At 37.6% G+C, this 20,698-nt stretch overlaps 2 protein-coding genes across 3 annotated transcripts; one reads left to right on the top strand and one right to left on the bottom strand.

Annotated features, from left to right (window-relative positions):
- The first annotated feature begins 2,254 nt into the window (after positions 1-2,254).
- LOC102594228 (fasciclin-like arabinogalactan protein 21) lies at positions 2,255-3,661 on the top strand. The gene has a single exon (XM_006349558.1). The coding sequence runs from the start codon at positions 2,286-2,288 to the stop codon at positions 3,477-3,479; it is 1,194 nt and encodes a 397-aa protein (XP_006349620.1). The 5' UTR covers positions 2,255-2,285; the 3' UTR covers positions 3,480-3,661.
- A 1,934-nt stretch (positions 3,662-5,595) lies between these two features.
- Positions 5,596-12,255, bottom strand: LOC102605419 (protein TIC 62, chloroplastic). 2 transcript variants are annotated; one of them, XM_015309661.1, is made up of 16 exons: positions 11,979-12,255; positions 10,722-10,833; positions 10,551-10,623; positions 10,412-10,460; positions 10,131-10,307; positions 9,872-9,953; positions 9,685-9,757; positions 9,477-9,587; positions 8,679-8,831; positions 8,341-8,468; positions 7,497-7,670; positions 7,242-7,415; positions 6,987-7,160; positions 6,731-6,904; positions 6,467-6,649; positions 5,596-5,885 (listed from the first exon to the last, which is right to left on the bottom strand). In XM_015309661.1, the coding sequence occupies exons 1-16, from the start codon at positions 12,136-12,138 to the stop codon at positions 5,831-5,833; spliced, it is 2,052 nt and encodes a 683-aa protein (XP_015165147.1). In that variant the 5' UTR covers positions 12,139-12,255; the 3' UTR covers positions 5,596-5,830. The 2 variants fall into 2 exon arrangements, with proteins under 2 accessions (XP_015165147.1, XP_015165148.1); XM_015309662.1 differs by having other exon boundaries at positions 7,008-7,160.
- Positions 12,256-20,698: the final 8,443 nt, after the last annotated feature.

Here is a 20,698-nt window from a genome sequence, read left to right as displayed (position 1 = left end):
ATCAAATGAGCAGGTTAAATTAAATTTGAGCGAATTAAATTAGCCTTAGTTAATAAATAAACGGATTATTAATCCATCCAGAAGCTACTTAAGCTTAAATGATCACTAAAATGCTGATTATAACTCAACTCGTCAAATCGACTAGTCGTTCTCCAAGATGTTTGTTCACTCTCTCTCTATAGAAGTTTTTTTATGTACGAAAAAAGGTTAAAACTATCCTTAAACTATCCTAAATAGCTTAAATATACCCTTAAACTATATTTCGGCTCAAAAAATACCCTTCCCGTCAAACTATTGGGTCACACCTACCCTTTTAGTTAACGAAAGTATCCATGTGTGTGTTAAATGTCACGACGCCACATGGATGCCACATATGTACGCCAAACAGACCTTACCTCCACATAGATGACTACGGAAAAAAGGTCAAAACTATCCTTAAACTATTCGAAATAACTTAAATAATAACCCTTAAACTAATAATTTCGGACTAAAAAAATACCCTTCCCGTCTAACTATTAAACCATAGTTGCCCTTCTGTTTAACAGAAGCATCCATGTGTGTGCTAAAATGCCACTGGACTCCACATGTGCACGCCAAACACACCCCACTTCCACATAAATGACTTAAAGCCTTAATTTCACTCTTTTCCCCTCATTTCATCCTGAAAAGTATATATTGAACCAAAAAAAGAAAAAACATTTGCGGAAACTTGTTTACGTAACCGAATGAAGTAGAGAAATTGCAATTTGATGACCATTTCAAATTTCTCAAAATAAATGATCTAAGGTGTAATATAAACACACTCAATTTAATTAATCAATTAACACTAATTTATTATTTTAATTTCTCTTAATAAATTAATTTTGTTTAAACAAATCTTAGCGAAACTTTCTTGTTGATTCAACTCACGGCCATGACGCAAAATAGCAGCTGCCGTAAGAGACCTAATATACTTATCACCGGAACTCCAGGCACAGGGAAGACGACTACGGCGGCTTCCATGGCGGTGGTGAGCGAGCTCCGCCACATCAACGTCGGTGACTTCGCTAATGAGGAAAACTTGACGAACGACTGGGATGACACCTTCGATTGCTACTACAGAAACGAAGAACTAGTAAGTCTTTATAGATTTCTTAATTTAATTTTTTTTTACCAATTACCCTATTTTTGTTCAAGTTTTGAGCTTTTGTGGTCCCAATCCAGAAGATGCTCTAAATGATTGTCAAGGAAGTTTTAGATTTTATGGAAAGTTAAAGAAACATTCAATTTAATAGATGATTTAAGGATTAGATAGCAGAATTAAGTTGAATTTTGTTTAAGTTGTGATCTTCAAAGTACAACATATTAGTATTGGAAAAAAATGGAATTGAATTGAGTCAATGTATATTCTATATTCATATAGATATACCCAAATAAGGAAAGGATGAAATGAGAGGGGGGGGGGGAGTGAAATTAGGGATTTAAGTCGTCTATGTGGAGGTGGGGTGTGTTTGGTGTGCACATGTGGAGTACATGTGACATTTTAGCACACACAAGTATGTTTTTGTTAAACAGAAAGGCAAGTGTGGTCCAATAGTTAGACGGGAAGGGCATTTTTGAGCTAAAATATAGTTTAAGGGTATATTTAAGCTATTTCGAATAGTTTAAGAGTAGTTTTGACCCTTTTTCATAGTAGTCTATGTGGAGGTGTGGTCTATTTGGCTTGCACATGTGGCGTCCACGTGGCATTTAACACACATGGATACTTCCGTTAACTAGAAGGGTAAGTGTGACTCAATAGTTTGACGGAAAGAGTATTTTTGAGTTAAAATATAGTTTAAGTTTAAGTTATTTTGGATAGTTTAAGAGTAGTTTTGACCATTTTCCATTTTATGTACGATGATAAGGTCTCAAAATGCCTTTTCTTATCACTCCACCAATAATATTGTTTTATTCTAACTTTCAGAATTCTCATAAATTCTAGTAATTCATTAAGCTAGTCAAAATTTTCAATATTTCCTCTATTAAACTAATTAATTTTTTCAACCTATTTTAGTATTCGACGATAATTCACTAAAATAATATATACAAGTCAAAATTAGCATTTTAAACTTTGTGACTGATAATATATCAGTAGGGGCAAATATGTCAATTCAGTGGAGGAATCTCATAACAGACTTGTCTAACTGAATTGGGCTTCCCGCCCTGTGAGTGACAAGTTACAGCTACATATAGACCTGCACAGACCTCTCCTTCCCCCATTCATCTTTTTCACACCCGTTTTCTCGAGAGAGAGAGCAACAACAATGGCGATTTCTCACAATCTCCTTCTGGTTCTCATTGCTCTCTTCATGATCTCCGCTGCCACAGCAATTTTCCCTGACTCACCAACACCGTCGCCGGTGATATCTCCTCACGACCACACATTTTCCCCTTCTCTCTTCCCCAATGTTCTCTCCTCACTCGGTTTCCAGCAGCTCTCCGCCGCTGCTTCTGCCGCCAATCTCTCAACTACCGGCACTCCAGTCACCGTCTTCGCTACAGCTGACTCTTCTCTCATCACTTGTCCTACTTGCTCTCTCCCGTTGCTACTTCAGGAACACTCTGTTCCTGGACTTTATCCGCTTCACTTTCTTCGCTCTTTAGCTTTTGGTACTAAGCTGGAAACTCTAGCTCCGAATCGATGCCTCACCGTCACTTTCTCCGCTACTTCTCGTGATCCGAAGGTTTTCATCAACGGCGTTGAAGTTGCTCAGCCGGATCTGTTCAATAATGGAATGATCCTTGTACATGGATTGCGTGGCTTTGTATCGCATCTCTCTCCGCTTTCCTGCAATGTGGAGAGAATGAGTTCTCTGTCGTTTGACTCATTTCCTCTTCCTAATTCGGTTTCTACAGTTTCCTCTGCATCGCCTTTCTCTGTAATGCGCTTCATGTTAAAGGATGCCATTATCAGGTTGAGGAACAGCGGTTACAGTATTGTAGCACTAGCGCTGAGGGTGAAGTACGCTGAGCTTTCGGAGCTTAAGGCGATGACGGTGTTTGCTTTAGATGATGTGTCAATTTTCGCCAGTGGAGGACATGCGTATCTCCCGCATTTCAAGTTTCATGTTGTGCCAAATAGGAGGATTATGGCTGGGGAAATGGTGAGTTTGCCTGCGGGGACAGTGTTGCCGACTATGGAGGGCGAGCAGAAATTGGTGGTAACTACTGCCGGTGGAGGAGGTGTTTTAGCTCCTATGAAGATTAATTACGTGAGGGTTGTGCATTTTGATCTGCTGCATAACACTAGGATTGTGATTCATGGAGTGTCGGTTTCATTTCCTCACATGCATCATCATGTCACAGCTGATCAGAAAGGCTTCGCTCAGATGGAACAGTCACACGCACACTGTGACGTCTCTGGAAGTGGTGGAGTCTGTGACGTTCATGATGATTTTGCTCCAGCTAACATGCGATCATCAGGGATGGGGAATATTGAAGAGCATGAAGGTCTCTGAAACTTGACTATTGTTTGTTTGTTGAGTAATAGTATCAAACTATAGCGTAAATAATTGAATTTCACTTGATCATTCTTCAAATCCCTGGTTGCTTAGCTTCTTCTTGTGTTAGTTACTTTAGTGTTACTATCTTTTTTGTAAAATGAGGTTATCATTGCTGATATATGAAGAACATTTGTAGTTTGTTTGGCTACTGATTTGTTGGTTCCTATATTTTTCTTGCCAGTTTTGGGTTCAAATCAGAACTAGAATAAATTGCCAGTAAAGGAATAAGAAGAAGAAACATAGATATTGATTGATTAATCAACCAGAAAGTTGAGTCTGGAACTACCCCCAATTTGATGATTAATTAGTGAAACTCTTTACTACAGTTAGATATTGTGTCATGAAATGATCAATATTCAATGGATCTCGATTGTTCCATTGAACACAGAATGAGAGATACTTGATAGAGTAAGATTGATTGAACTTGAAAGTCTTTTAACTCTTTATTAGAACAATGAAGTTCTACGTGAGTATGGTCATAGTTCTCTCTTACTCCCAGTATTTTCCCCATTGGAGAACTCACATCTCATCACTTAACAGTACTGCCCGACTGTTCACTCCATGTAATGCTTGCTCATTAGGTTCATGATATATCAAATTGCCTCAAGGTTCATAGTCTTTAAGCTAAAGGAAAGATCCCAATGGGAGTTGGGGAATTCAGTGATTAATATTCGAAAAAATATTCAAGTGTAGTAGGCTTCTTTGATTGATATATGCACTTTTGGTATTATGAATCTGATTATTAATGCAAGTTGAAGTAGCACACTTGTAGTTTCCTCAAGTTCTTGTTTGATGTTTGGAAACGTTTCCAGTAATTAAGTATGGCATTGCATTTACCTGATCCTTAGCTGCTTGTTATCTTTTCAAGAGTAACTAGCTTTTGTTAAAAAGAAGAAGAAGAATTAGGATTTCTAAGGACAATATCTGTAACATAGACATAAAATCCGAACTTGGTAAATAGCAGTTCCCAGCTTGCAAGTTGCTATTTTCTGGTTACCATCTCCAAAGATTTATCACAGTATATATTATTGGACGAGTCAAGAAAATTAGTTGGCGATGAGAAAGAAATAAAAAGGCCAGAGACAGAAGCTGGAGTAGCTCAGTTGGTTAGAGCCGGTGGCTGTTAACCACAAGGTCGACTTGTGTTAATATCCGTAAAATAATATATGACTTCTCACTCTTCTAAATGCTTTGAAATAGTGAAACAAAAAAGATAATGAGAAGTTGCATCAATAAGAGAAAATATAGTATGGAATTTTTTATGTTAATCAAATTACAGACCTTTACAAACTTGCAAAAGCTACAACCTACAACTACAAACTTAAACTAAAATCAAATAGTCCAACAAAACTTAAACTAAAATCAAATAGCTACAATTGCGAACCCTTACTTTAGTCTTTAGATTTGAGTAAACTGTAAAGACTAGTAAAGCAGCCTAGTGTGAAGTGGGTAGAGTTTAAACCGATAACCCAATAGTAAAAACCGAAACCAAACTAATAACCCAATAACTTTTTTTTACAAACCCATTAAAAAAACCCAATAACATTTTTTCGATTCGATTTATTGGTCGGTTCGGTTTTTACACGCACCTAATTAGAGTTTCATTCTTGAAGTTGATGAGGGTAAACAAATAATCTGCTAAATGACAATTTGTACAAATCTATAAGGAGGGTAATTCAAGATTCTAGTCTTGTAGAGAATCACATATCCTTAACTTTCACTCATCTTGACAAAATAAATGAAGCAATACACAATGTGTCTAAAAGACCCAATATGTACTTACATCTCCATAATTGGAAATTAAATTTAACAAATCCGATATTTCCAGAACCAAAATTACATTTTGACCATAATAGAGGGATCAAATTAAAATTTATTTTCTTCCGCAAACTTTGATGCTCAGTAAATATTCTTTTAATAGTTAAATTCAACTAATATCACTGTCTGTGTCCCAAATCCAACCTACAACCTCCATCAAAATAACTGTTGCCCCAAAAAGTGATTGTCCTCATCCTTTAGCCTTAACTTCCTACTTTTGTCCAGAATTGGAAATTCCTCTACTTTTCACAGATAAACAAGGAAAATGTGGTCTCATTTTATACAATAACATGTGAATGCTAATAGAGTTAACAGTTGACAGTATGTGAGTTAGCATCAACAAGTCAAATAAAAGTGGAAACAAAATAAAGACATCATCAAAAATTGCTCCAACTGTAATGCTTGAGTTGATGCATTACGCGATAGGCTTGCCGAGATACAACTAGTTATTAATTCCTTGAAGCAAAACAGAACTAGATTCCAGCCCTTCACATTTTATTGAAAGATGGCGTTGGAGAACTTGGAGGCTTGAAGTCCTCATACCTGTTCAATGCAAGGAAAGACAGTAAGTTAAGTTTCATACCTCAGCTTAAAGAAGTGACAAACATGGCATGGATTATGTCATTCCTTCAATCTTCAGGAGGACGTACTGAAGATATCTAAAACATAAAACCTTATCAACTACTACATTGGCTACTATCACTAAAGGGCTACTATCTGCAATTAGAGGTGAGTCTTGTCTTTCTGTGACAGGGTTGGTGCATTTGGTGATGGTCATATGCGAGGGGGTTGAGGTTGACATAACTGATTATGGTGAGCCTTGAGATAAGTCGAAAATTGGTCAAAGCACATAATAACATCAAGACAAGAAATGAGACAGGGACTGTTATGACTCAACATCGAGAATTTTACTTTACTCATTTTTATCTTGATTTTTATTCTTTCCAGGACAAAGATCTTGTCAAGAAACTGGACCCAAAGTCTAAATTTATGGTCAAGTTATTGAAAAAAGATACTTCCACTTATTCTCAAATAGGAAAAAATGAAGGAGATATAGTTGATATCCCGTTCCTATCAAAATTGATGCAGTGCATTCTGACAAGTAAAAAGCTAACTCTACTTACGCTGGGTAGGGAGAATGACAGAAAGCTGAATTTTTTGACGAATCCTCCTTGGCAGAATTGGTAGCACTATTGATTGCCACATCATTGCCTCCAGTAACTGGTGATGTTACTTCCACGGTTGCTGAGGATTTCAAACCACTGGGTCTTGGACTTGGAGATGTAGGTGGCTTTAAATCTTCATAACTGCAAAGATTGAATCAGTCAGCAAATAAGATACAGTATACTTGCATGTAAGTAGTTGGACTAACTCAGGAATGACTTAACGCAGTGTATGGAGACAAAGGCCTTGTAGTCAGCAATTCTGCTTTGTCAAAAGTAAATAAATAAACAGAAGAGGCTTCCGTAGTGGGTTTGCTATTTTCTGCTCCACTTGCACCTTCTTGACGACCTCCGGGAGGATTTGTACTAGGGGATGTAGGTGGTTTTAGATCTTCATAACTGCCAAGATTTGAATCAGTCAGCAAATAAGATACACTATGCTTGCGTGTAAGTAGTTGGACTAAATCAGGAATGACTTAACCCAGTGTATGGAGACAAAGACCTTGTAGTCAGCAATTCTGCTTTGTCAAAAGTAGAATCAACAACAGAAGAGGCTGGTTTAGTGGGTTCGCTATCTTCCGCTCGACTTGCACCTTCTTGACGACCTCCGGAAGGATTTGGACTAGGAGATGTAGGCGGCTTTAAATCTTCATAACTGTCAAGATTGAATCAGTCAGCAAATAAGATACACTATGCTTGTGTGTCAGTAATTGGACTAACTCAGGAATGACTTAACGCAATGTATGGAGACAAAGGCCTTGTAGTCAGCAATTCTGCTTTGTCAAAAGTAGAATCAACAACAGAAGAGGCTGCCTTAGTGGGTTCGCTATCTTCTGCTCCACTTGCACCTTCTTGATGACCTCCGGGAGGATTTGGACTAGGAGATGTAGGTGGCTTTAAATCTTCATAACTGCCAAGATTGAATCAGTCAGCAAATAAAATACACTATACTTGCGTGTAAGTAGTTGGACTAACTCAGGAATGACTTAACGCAGCATATGGAGATGAAGGCCTTGTAGTCAGCAATTCTGCTTTGTCAAAAGCATAATCAACAACAGAAGAGGCTTCTTTTGTGGGTTTGCTATCTTCTGCTCCAATTGTACCTTCTTGACGACCACCGGGAGGAATTGGACTAGGAGATGTAGGCGGTTTAAGATCTGCATAACTGTGGTAATGACAGTAATTTTATGCAAGATTTCAGTGAAGTCTGTAGGTAAAGTTTCAAATATGATACTTTAAATGAAAAACAGGAGTTCGTATTTCCCTTATTTTGCTTAGATGTATTCCTTAATAAACATCATTAGATCAGGTTCCATGAGACAAGCACACACTGAAAACACAAAGCATATTCTTTGCATTAACAGAGATTAACACATTCATATACACTTAATGTGTTTTCTGAGTGCATATCAGATTCTGTCACCGTCAATTGGAAATTTCAGAATATTGTGGACCATGATGATTCTACTTGAAATATTCTGGGATGTCTAATCTTCACATTTTGTATACAGTCAACAACAGTGAAAATTAAAGTGGAGAGGACGCAGATGAGGTTACAATGGATAAGGTGAGGAAGAAGTTGTTTTATTTTTGTCTGTCTGTTGAGTATTGCTATCAGTGTCAGGGATTGAGTTTTCTGAAGAACTAATTTCGGAAGAAGATGGTGAGCCTGCTTTGCCTTCTTTGGTCGAACCTGTGCCTATGCTAGGGGTTGAAGTAGGAGATATTGGTGGCTTTAGTTCTTCATAGCTTCCGGAAAAGTAAAAAAGAAAAGAAGCATAAGTTAATTTGAAGAAGAAACATGCACCTAACAGAAAATAAATAATCAAGCTTACGCAGTAAATGGAGAGAGTGGTGCTGCTGCTTTCAACTTTGTTTCAGCAGGTTTTTTCTCGAGCGAGGCATCAGGGATCTCAGACGTAGTACTGCTTGGAGTTGCAGATTTCTGTAAATCACCAGTTTCCTAGAAACAATTGGGTTAATAAGACTTAAAATGAAGTGATTCTAAGGTCCTCTGCATGAATTTATTAGGAGTATCAGAGTGTATAAGTCCCTTATATAGACAGCATTGAAAGGTTACAGTTGCATGAATGCCTCATTTATCCTAATTCTGTATAAAAGCCATTTTGGGCAATGTCATCTCTGTTTTCCATGAAGAACTAAATGAAATTACCTTGGGTGGGGAAACCTCAACACGTTGGCAGGGAATTTTTGCAAGAAGGTCCTCCATGGGGGTTAACGGTGCTGTTGTTTCTGCAACTACTTCAACCACTTTACAGTATGAAAGGCTACGGTTTTTGGCCATAACCGCCATTAGTTCTGCCACCTGATCAATCAGAGTTGTCTTAGCTGCTGACTGTAAATTGCTAGCTCTTGATATAAATAAAATTTATGAGACTTAGCAAATACTTCAACCATTTTTCTTTATGCCAATAGGTCTCATGTGACTTTGTGAAATGTCCAAGAAGAGTAAATGATGCTGATAAGAGAAGCTACCCCTGACAGCCCAGATAAAATGCTATCGGTTGACATCAGAGTTAGCAAAATGCATAGTGGTTTCAACTCATAATTGTTCATCTCCCATTTAGACATTTTGGGTCCTGTATGCAACAAGTATTTCTGTGCACCAGTGGGAGTATTCATTATGTGATGTCGGACTATTGCTCTCATGAAATTTGAGCCACAAAGGAACCTTTTAACTTTAAGAAATCAATGCAAACTTTTAGTTGAGACACAGAACTAGAAAAAGAAAAAAGAACCTTTCACAGAGCAGAATATAAAACAGTAGCTAGTTTGATTTCCAGCATGAAAACTACTCAAGGAAAGTATTATTTATCTCTGAACAGTTAACCATTGAATTACATGCTGGAATGTATTTTCATATCATGTCAAATTTTGTTAGAGTAGATAATATATTAAGTTACCTAAAGAGGTGAAGAAATTTTAATTGCAAATAAAGCTTTGTAGGAACCTGAAGGTTAGACACGAGACCACCAAATAAAGTATCTTCCTCCGAAATAGTAATATTGTGAGTTTCTTTGAAAGAATCAGTGGGACGTTCCATTCCTCCAGGCCTCACAATCTGAAATAGCAGAGTGAAATATGAGCACCATATTGCAGTTAAGACACATATCACCTCACTTTTGTATTTCCAACGCATAATACAGAGAAGAACTCACAGTATAAGGAAGCCCACTAGCAAGCAGTGCCTCTTCTGCTTTCCTTTTCCAAAGGAGGACTCCCCAAAACAAACTTTCATACCAGAAGAAAATGGAGAGTCAATGAACTAAAGAAAGCATTTTCACATTTAAAGCCAAATATATCTTCCAAGGACGCTAATGTGAATCAGAATACTCCTAGACTTACTTGAGAATTGCTGCAGGAAAACCGACCTTGTTTGTTCCCAAAGATGTGAGCAAGATAAAGTGGTCAACTTTTGCAACGGTTGCTGCACAGAGGAAGCAATCAACTTTCTATCACTCATTTTATGTGAGTTTAAGTAATTTAATGGCACTGCATCTGATTTTAATCAATACCAATTGCTTCTGAAGGAATGAATTGTAGAGGACAATATGACGAAAAAAGATTGAGTAACATCTACAATTTAAATCAGAATTCCTTTTACCTGCATCAATAAGGTTCTTAGTGGCCAGGTAATCAATTCGATATGGTCCAGTAACATCAAAGATCTCCTTTTCACTGGCACCAATGCAACATATAACAATTGATGCATCGCCCAGTGCAGGCCTAATCTGATCACTTTTCTCCAAATCGCATTCCACAATTTCAAGCTTCTCTATAGCTGGGCTAAAGACCAAATGTATGTGATGTTCCAAAGAAGCACATTTACTCTAAACTGCTAATACCATAATCAGACATGAGAAGTCCTTTCTGCATCAATCTTACCTTTTGCTCCTCCATCCGTAGTATTCTCAATTTTTATCTGCTCAACACTCTGTAACAAGGAACAATTTATGAGTCATAACAGATCTAGAAGCACGTTATCCAGTAAAATCAATATGTTTCCACTAGTCAGAATTTTTACTTTGACAAGAGGTTGAGCTCTTTGAGCACTTCGAACTCCAGCTCGAACTTTAAAGCCTAATTTCAGAAGCTCCCTGAAAACATTCTGGTCTTTCAGCAATATATACTTAGTAGCAGGCTTAATGGATTTATATACTAAAGTCTAAAGTCAAGATCGAAAACAAAATACAACCTTACAGTCCGAGAACCAACCCTACCGGTTGCACCAGCAACAAAAACAAGATTTCCATCTTTTGATTTGACATCTTTTGCAGTTCCTTGAGGTTCCAATGAGCTAATTTTTGCTGCACATTCATATATGATATATCCATATAATTATAACACTTCTTAGAAGATTGCTTATTTATCAAGCACCTTTAGACCACAAGAGAGAAATGAATAAATTTGTTTCCATGTAGAGATGGTTCCACAGGCCCAGCCATAGAAGATCATCCTACAAATGCTTTCCAAATCATGCTTGTAAAAGCTAATAGAAGCAACAACAACAACATCTAGTCCCACAAAGTGGGGAGGGTATAGTGTACATAGATAGACCTTATTAGTCCTACCTCAGAGGTAGAGTGACTGTTTTGACAGACCCTCCACTCAAGGAAAAACAGTCCAGAAAAAAATGTAACGGAAGTTCAAAAAACAATAGATAGTAACAGAACAGTACTACAACAAATAGTAACAAAAATTGAAGGACAAGACACTACAGGAACAAAACTCCGACAATTAATATGAATGTACAACAAGACAACCCAAAAAAGCTAATAGAAGATCATCCAAAAAGGCATCATAATACATCTCAATAATTCATCAATATGAAGGTTTTACAATGGACTCTTCATAACCATGAGAGATTATCAACAACTACAACAACAACAAAAATATACCCAGTGAAATCCCACAAGTGGGCTCTAGGGAGGGTAGAATGTATGCAGACCTTACCATTACCCCATTGAGGTAGAGATAGTTGTTTACGAAAGACCCTCGGTCCATGAGAGACAAACAGAAAGTTATAATACACCTAACTAAATATGATCCTCCACTCACTCTTCAAAATAGAACATGTAAAGAGTGAAAAAGAATTAACTCCAAATGTTTTTAAGCATTCAACTACTTCACTAGAGAACATGCTAAACCTTATACAAACCCCATCACTCAAACTGAAAAAAAATTACCTCACTCCACCAAAAAAACCCTTTTTTTTTCTTTTACGATAGCAAGGTTCAAAGTCACGGAAAACCTCCGAAATTATTTCAATATTAAACCTAACAATGGGTTCGTCCCCGTATCCTTCTCCACTTAAATAACAGGTACAAACCCATTAATCCTTCACTCTTTTCTTTTCTTGATCATTTTCATTTCTTTCTTTAAAATGTGAAAAGAAATCCAAAAGGGTGTGAAAATTTCAGAGTAACAGTCCACATAATTAAAATTGCATTACCAGAAATTTGAGCTCTGAAACGAAGGGGCTTAAGGTTCTTGGAATTTGGGCCTCTTTTAGTGCTAGTGTGAATCAATGTAATTGGCTGTCCACACAAAAATGGCTTCTCTGCTAAACCAGTTGGAGGTATATTGAGTGACTGCAAGCAACGCAGCTCCATTATTGATTTTGTTGAAAATCTGTTGTGTTGGAGTTGTGTGTTTAAGGAGTTGGCGGGTATAGTCCATGTGGACTGGATGTTGTTAGGATCTCCCAGTCACCACATTCTGACCACATAGTCTATATCATATATACCAACTCTTTCAAAACAAATTATTCAGTATTATCTATAAAAATAAAAAATAAAAATATTATTGACTTCTAGATTGAATGTTATCTATAAAAATAATAATTAATATTGACTTCTAGATTCCGCATTGCATAATTTTTATGACTAAGTTGTTTGTTTACAAAAGTACGCTTCATAAGTGTAAATAATGTGAAAAGTAAAGTATAAAAAGAGAGATAGAGATAACATATCCCACTACTAATTATTAATCTTGATAAATAATCTCAAACTTTGTAATCAAACAAGTAATTACGAGATACAAAAGATTTATCTCAAGATTATATTCATTTATCTATCATACCAAACGTGTCCAAGTGTCATTTGGTATCCAATATAAGGTTTGATATGTTGGTAAAATATTATTATTATCTTAAAAAAATAAGAATAATCTTTTTGAATTTCTTAATATTTATTAAAAGTTGGTCAATTGAAACTTTGTAGGCTGAACTTGAATTTATTTCAATGTTCATTGGACTCATTGATCCCTCAGTTGAGATGATGCCCTGCCCCAACACAATAGTGATTCAAAGAGGCCCTTGTTTAACCACTATAATTCAATGTATGCCACTGTTTGATAGAATACCTCACAGCGTAAGACGTTGGTCCAGAAAACTACTTATATGCTGGGAGATTAGAATTTATAAAAACTATGATTTTTGAGGTACAAACTTTGTTAAAAATTTTGAGAAACAATGGACATTATATAAGAGTTACATTGTCAATACATATAAGTTTAAAAGAAAAGTTTCAACTCATGCTAATTGACATGATATGAAAAATTATTAACTACTCTTCTTTTGTAAACTTTACAACTTTTAGGCAATAGTTTGAGTTAATAACACAGAGTTGAAGTAGCTCAACCATGCATGAGGTCGACATATTTGCCAGACAGTTTTGGAGAGTAAACTAGTAATTTCAATTCACATGGAATAATATTATTGGTCAACAAAAAATTTACTGATTGTACATGTGGTTGTAGACACATAAATTGTATTGCATTAAATTCATACGAAATTTGAATTAAATTCATACGAAATTTGAATTAAATTCATGTTCATTTGGGCTGAATGATTAATTTGGGCTTTACAAATAAATAAGTCCATCTTATTAAATTCAAATCCAAGGTCCATTTCACCTTGAAGCCCAAAACTCATGTCACATGTCACAATGACTAGGCATCCAAGACCAATAAGGCGGTGCCACGTGTCCAAATGAGGTGGTAGTCCCAATCAAGTGCAAGAACCAATCACAACATGCCAAGTGTCAAAATGACATCCTTTGGCCAATCATATGCAACCTTGTCCATCCCCTACAACCATAAATAGGGGATGAACATAACATTCTTGGGGCATCAAGAAAACTCTTCAACAAGCATTCTGCAAGGATTGGAGAAATCTACAACACCAACTATATAGCTCTTCGAAGGAGTGGTCAACATAGTTCTTCCCGGAGATCTACTTGAAACGACGAAGTGCTTCCTAACGTTCCTGGAGATCAAACACATCTCAAGGAGGTCTACATCATCCTGCATTTGAGAACTACGCTACTGACAGCCCTCAAATCACGGAGAAACATAGGAGAGAAGAATCAAGAGAACAACAAAATTGTACTCACAACGATTCATCAATAAAAATAACATTTTCTTTTATTTATTTTGCTTGCAGTCAATTGTCAACGCTTAAGGAAATTTGTTGCGAACAAATTTGGCACGCCCAGTGGGATCGATTCTGCTCTTCATCTCTTTCTCTTGCAAATCAGAAACTACAAAGGCAACTATTGCAATGGCCTTCAAAAAGAGTAGTGATTTTTCATACAAGGACTCTACTGATGTCGTATCTGCTAATCTCAATCATGTTGGCCCGATTACTCGACGTAAGTTCAAAAACAGTGGGCTAGATGGATCTGAATACTTCACTTCTTTGGAGGCGATGAAAAACAACAACTCTCATACGATGGTCGTAAGTGCAACACCTGGGGGCAATATTGCGTCTGTGTTCTTTGGATAATTTTCTCAAATTGGCTCCAACTTAAGCGAATCTGAAGATTCAATGGATTCTCCAACTTCAATAAATGTCAATGCTTTGATGGCTGACTCAACTGACATGAACGAGAAGTTTGCGATCATGGAGAAAACCATTGAGGCCTTGAAGAAATCTGTTGATGACAAAAATCTTCATATTTCTCAACTTATGAACAAGTTGGAGGCCTTCACACCTGGAGAGTCAAGTCATGTCCCCACTTGTCTATCTGGTTTTGATCAACGAAATAAGGACATTGAGGAATCTCTAGCAAAGTCAAAATTTCAAAAGGAGAAACAATTTGCTTCATCAGTTGCTGCATTATCTGTCCAACAGTTGCAAGACATGATAACGAACACTATCACGACTCAATATGGCGGAACACCACAAAGTTCCTTATATTACTCCAAGCCATATACTAGACGTATTGATCGTCTATCAATGCCAACAAACTATCAACCACCAAAGGCTACAACAATTTGATGGCAAAGGGAACCCAAGGCAACATATCGCTCACTTTGTTGAAACTTGTAGCAATGCTGGAACACATGGTGAACTTTTGGTAAAACAATTTATTCATTCGCTGAAAGGGAATGCATTCGACTGGTATATCGACCTGGAACACGAGTCCGTCGATAGTTGGGAGCAACTCGAGAAGGAATTCCGCAATCATTTTTACAGTACTCGTCGAACTGTTGTAAGCATGATAGAGTTGACTGGCACTAAGCAAAGAAAGGACGAGTCTGTGGTGGATGACATCAATCATTGGAGATCATTGAGTTTGGACTACAAAGATCGTCTTTCTGAAATATCTGATGTGGAAATGTGCATTCAGGGTATGCATTCGGGACTTCTATACATGCTACAAGGAATCAAACCGCGAACTTTTGAGGAACTTGCTACACGAGCGCATGGCATGGAGTTGAGCATCACAAGTCATAGGAAGGCATCTCCTTTTGCTGATTTGACAAAGGAAAAGAAGGAGTTCAAGAAAGGTATGACCTCAAAGATCCAAACTAAGGAATCTATGGCGGTGAAAGCAACTTCTGTAAAGATCACCACCAAAAAGAAACTAAAAGAGGAGGAAGCCCCAAGTCAATATCTGAAGGAGGAGAGGCGACGTCCAACCTTAAAGGAGTTAGAAGCCAAGGTTTACCCGTTTCCAGATTCAGACGTACCTATGATTCTTAATGAATTGCTAGCTAAGAAAGTCATCGATCCTCCGAAATCAAAGAGGCCTGAAGAAATCAATATGGTTAGTGATCCTAAATACTGCAAGTTCCATCGCGTCCTTGGCCACTCGACAAGTAAATGTTTTATCTTGAAGGAGAAAATCATGATGTTAGTAAGCGAAGGAAAAATTATCATTGACATGGATGAAACAATGGAGGCGAATCATGCTAGTGTAGCATCCGATCATAAGAAGTGTTCAACGTCCCAAATTATGCCAAACACCATTTTCTTGCAATTCGGAAGGTTCACACCTGTTGAAGTTTATTTTCCAAGGAAAACCCCTGAAGGTTCACTAGAGATAGATGACAATGAAGTTGATGGTTGGACTCTAGTTACTCATAAAAAATGGAAACATCAAGCAGTTCTTAGGATATAACTTCCTAAGACGAGCAGTAGGGAGTGATGTGAATCAACTACAACCATCAAAAAGCGTCAAGCCTTGTACTAGCCAAAAGATCAATGGTTCTTTATCGCAGAAGGCTCGAAGGCACATTACGTTGGATGAATTCTTTTCTAAAAAATTCTTTTGCGGTAGTCAAATTGGTGCAACACATGTTGTTTCCAGCACAGACGAAACAAAGGAAAGCAAAGGAAAGAATCATGCAGCAATAACACAAGAACATCAAGCTACTGAAAAAGTTGCCCCATGTTGTGCTACAATTGCCTTCACAAATGATGACTTGTTGTTAGGGTCTAAGCTACATAATAGGCCCTTGTTTGTTGTAGGATCTATTCGAGAACAACATCTCAATCGCATTCTAATCGATGGTGGTTCGATAGTAAATATTATGCCAAAAGTTGTTTTGAAAAAACACGAGATCTCTATTGATGAATTGTCCAAAAGTAATCTAACGATCTAAGGTTTCAATCAAGGAGGAAAACGATCTATAGGGAATATTCGCATATGATTGTCCATTGGCGACGTGAAATCAAACACTTTGATTCATGTCATAGATACCAAAACATCATACAACTTGTTGCTTGGACGTCCTTGGGTTCATGAAAATAGAGTAGTGCCATCTACTTCGCATCAATGCATGAAGTATATGAAAGATGGTGAAGTAGTCAAAATTGATGCCGACATCAATCCTTTCACTGAGACGGAGTCATATTTTGCAGATGTAAAATTCTATTTAGATTCTGGAAGATCAAATATAGAGTAACATGCAGAAGCCGACTCGATTGATCTCAAAGATAGTAAAGTTCAATGGGTTGCTATCAAGATTCTAAGAAGAGAACGGAAGAGGTTTCCATTAAACTTTCACCATCTAAAGGATACATGTAGACCAATATTGATGATGAGCAACCAAATTTTTGCTACATTCCACATGAACGTTGAAAAAAAGGGCAACCACTGCTAGAGGAATGTACTCAACAAGATTACCCACCGAAGAAAGAATTGAGCCGCACAACATTCCAAGATTTGAATGAGAAAATGACTGTCCCAGTTGCACAAGTCCCGTCTATCACTTTGGAGCCTTTCAAAGGAAATACCCAAGTTAGTAAGATAAAAGGGAACTTTGATCAAAAGGTCTTCACATTATTTGAAAAATCAGGTTACAACTTCTCAAATCCAGCAAAGTTAGGAGAACTCGCGGAGGAAGTCACTGGTGAAAAGATACATGGGCTTACAAAGTCTCAAATGCGGTTGAGAAAACAAAGATATTATGTCACCACTCCTAAGTTTGGGTTAAGATTCAGCTTGTCGAAGCCTTTTCAGATTTCATCTAAGAAGGGGAAAGAAATAACTTCATCCAACTACACCTCTATAGAAAAGACAAAGGAATCTGAGAAGGGTAAAACACCACGATGGACTTCGGTGTTTGAACGCATTGGAAGATTGACACCCTGTGTCTCTGCATTTGAAAGATTGGGCCGCAAGGATGAAAGAGGATCCTCTAAACAAGTGGACGAATATGCCACCACCTCAAAGACTTATGTATTTCATCGCTTGGGAACCAAAAGAAAGTCATTATAGGAAAGAAGGTTGTTGGAGCATGAAAATCAAGGTTCTTATGATGTAACTGACGACAAAGAGATTCATAGTGTTTTCCCATCACGTATGAAGAGAAAAGTTGTATTGTCAATCACCACCGATGGTTCTTTGAAGGTGAAAAGAAGCACAATTGTTGTCACCAACCAGTTTCATGGAGAAACTAAGAAGGAGGAAGATAAAGCCATCACAGTCTTCGTGGGAAGTCAGATGGAAGATTCAAACTTGACACAATCATCTTATCACATAACAGTGGAAGAAGGTCCAGACATTGATGATACATATGATGATATCCAAGAGGTTCCCCCTCAACTGGAGGATGGCGTACAATCAACCATAGACAACCTTAAGGAACTAAATCTAGGTACTCTGGAAGATCCACATTCAATCTTCATTAGTGCACTTCTTACACCATAAGAAGAGAAAAAATACTTCAAGTTATTAGTTGAGTACAAAGACATTTTTTCTTGGTCGTATAGAGAAATTTCGGGCCTTAGTCCAGGATAGCTATTCATCATTTGGGGATAAAAAATGGAACATGTCCTATAAAGCAGTCACAACGAGTGTTTTGCCCTGAGTTGGTAACACAAATTGAAGTGGAGGTCAACAAGCTCATCGAAGCTGGATTTATTCGAGAAGTGAAGTACCCATTGTGGATCTCAAATATTGTACCTGTTAAAAAGAAGAATGGTCAAATACGTGTCTGCATTGATTTTCGAGATTTAAACAAGGCATATCCGAAAGATGACTTCCCTTTGCCAATCATTGAGCTCATGGTTGATGCTACAACTGGGCATGAAGTTATGTCCTTTATGGATGGGTCTTCTGGATATAATCAAATCAGAATGTCTCCAAAAGAGGAAGAGTACACTGCCTTCCGAACTCCAAAAGGGATTTATTGTTACAAAGTGATGTCATTTGGTCTAAAGAATGTTGAGGCCACCTATCAATGTGCAATGCAAAACATATTTGATGACATGCTTCATAAGAGGGTGGAATGTTACGTCGATGACTTAGTGGTAAAGACGAAGCAAAGGGAACACCATCTTGAAGACCTTCAAATTGTTTTGAAAGGTTAAGGAAATTTGACTTGAAGATGAATCCAATCAAATGTGCATTTGGGGTTACCTCAAGAAAGTTTCTTGGCTTCATTGTGCATCACCGTGGAATTGAAGTTGATCACGCAAAGATTGATGCAATTCAAAAAATGCCTGAGCCAAAGAACTTGAGAGAGCTCCGCAGTCTACAAAAGAATTTGGCATTTATTCGGAGATTCATTTCTAACCTGGCTGGACGATGTCAACCCTTCAATCATTTAATGAAGAAAGATGCCCCTTTCCACGGGGACCAATCATGTCGAAATGCTTTTGAAAGTATCAAAAAATACTTGTTAAATTCACCTGTATTAGGGGCACAAACTCCTGGAAAGCCATTGATACTATACATTGCATCGCAAGAGCGATCACTTGGGGCACTTCTTGCCTAAGAGAATGAATCTAAGAAGGAACAAGTAATGTACTATCTGAGTCGGACCTTGATAGGAGCTGAGTTGAATTATACGCCCATTGAGAAGATGTGCTTAGCATTGCTTTATGCGATAAAAAAATTGAGGCATTATTTTGAAGCGTACACTATCAAGCTAATTTCTCGGGCTGATCCCGTGAAGTTCGTAATGAGTCGACCAGTTCTCTCAGGACGTTTAGCAAGATGGTCTATATTGTTTAATCAATATGAGATCATATACACACTTCAAAAGGCTATGAAAGGGTAAGCACTTGCTAATTTCCTTGTTGATCACCCTCTTTCGGGAAAATGGGAAACTTCAGATGAGTTTCCTGATGAAGATGCATTTTTTACTGAAGAGCTGCCGACATGGACAATGTTCTTTGATGGATCTGCACGTCAAGATGGTGCAGGGGCGGGAGTCGTGATGATATCTCCAAAATGACTAATCTTACCATTTTCATTTGTTCTAGGTGAAATATGTTCCAATAACGCCGCAGAGTACCAAGCTTTGATTGTGGGCCTTGAAATGGCATCGGATATGAAGATTGCCCAATTGGACATCTACGGTGATTCTCAATTGATCATCAATCAACTCTTGGGGAATTACGAGGTAAAGAAGGAAGATATATTTTCATATCACCAATATGCTACTTTCTTACTTGAAAGGTTTGATCAAGTGTTCTTGAATCACGTCCCAAGAGAAGAAAATTGCATGGCGGATGCTTTGGCTAACTTGGCCACAACAATGGCACTCAGAGAAAATGAGACAACAAAGGTGCGCGTATGTCATCGATGGGTTATTCCTAGTTGTCTTGATCTTCAAATCAATGAAAGCCACCATATATCTGTTCGAGTGGTTGAAAAAAAAGATTGGAGAAAACCGTTGATTGAGTATCTTGTACATGGAAGGTTGCCTGAGGATCCACGAGTAAGAGCAGACATTAAGAGAAGGGCACCACGATTCATCTTTCACGAGGGAATATTGTTTCATCATTCCTATGAGGGACTATTCTTGCGGTGTCTTGACAAAGAAGAAGCTCAACAAACAATGGAAGAGGCACATTCTGGCACATGTGTAGCACACCAATCAGGGCCTAAACTTCATTTTCGCATCAAGAGGATGGGCTACTATTGGCTAGCAATGGTGATGGACTGCTTAGAGCATGCCAAAAAGTGTCAAGCGTGTCAATTCTATGCTAACTACATCCATCAATCTCCAGAGGCTCTGCATCTAACTGTAGCCTCATGGCTTTTCGATGCATGGGGACTTGATGTTGTTGGACCTCTTCTAAAGTCGTCAAAAGGACAAATGTATATCTTGGTTGACACTGACTATTTCTCTAGATGGGCTGAAGTTGTGCCATTAAAAGAGGTAAAGAAGGAAAATGTTGTTGATTTTTATCAAATCAAACATAATTTTTAGATATGGAATACCAAGATGTATAGTTACTGATAATGGAACACCCTTCAATAATAAACTCATGAGTAGTTTGTGCGAGAAGTTCAGTTTTAAGCAACACAAGTCTTCAATGTACAATGCACCTGCTAATGGTCTTGCTGAACTTTTAATAAGACACTTGGTAGCCTACTGAAGAAAGTAGTTGGAAAGAATAAAAGGGACTGGCATGAGAGAATTATTGAA

The sequence above is a fragment of the Solanum tuberosum genome, unplaced genomic scaffold, assembly GCF_000226075.1.
Source record: "Solanum tuberosum cultivar DM 1-3 516 R44 unplaced genomic scaffold, SolTub_3.0 scf00112, whole genome shotgun sequence".
NCBI lineage: Eukaryota > Viridiplantae > Streptophyta > Magnoliopsida > Solanales > Solanaceae > Solanum > Solanum tuberosum.
Note: the sequence above shows the minus strand (reverse complement) of the source record. Positions and strands in the feature narration are given on the sequence as shown.

Coding starts and splice junctions, on each gene's coding strand:
- LOC102594228 (XM_006349558.1), top strand. CDS start 2,286: ATGGCGATTTCTCACAATCTCCTTCTGGTTCTCATTGCTCTCTTCATG.
- LOC102605419 (XM_015309661.1), bottom strand. CDS start 12,138: ATGGAGCTGCGTTGCTTGCAGTCACTCAATATACCTCCAACTGGTTTA. Junction 9,758..9,871: donor TTTCCTGCAGCAATTCTCAA/GTAAGTCTAGGA, acceptor CTGGTATGAAAG/TTTGTTTTGGGGAGTCCTCC. Junction 7,671..8,340: donor CCACTCTCTCCATTTACTGC/GTAAGCTTGATT, acceptor TCATTACCACAG/TTATGCAGATCTTAAACCGC.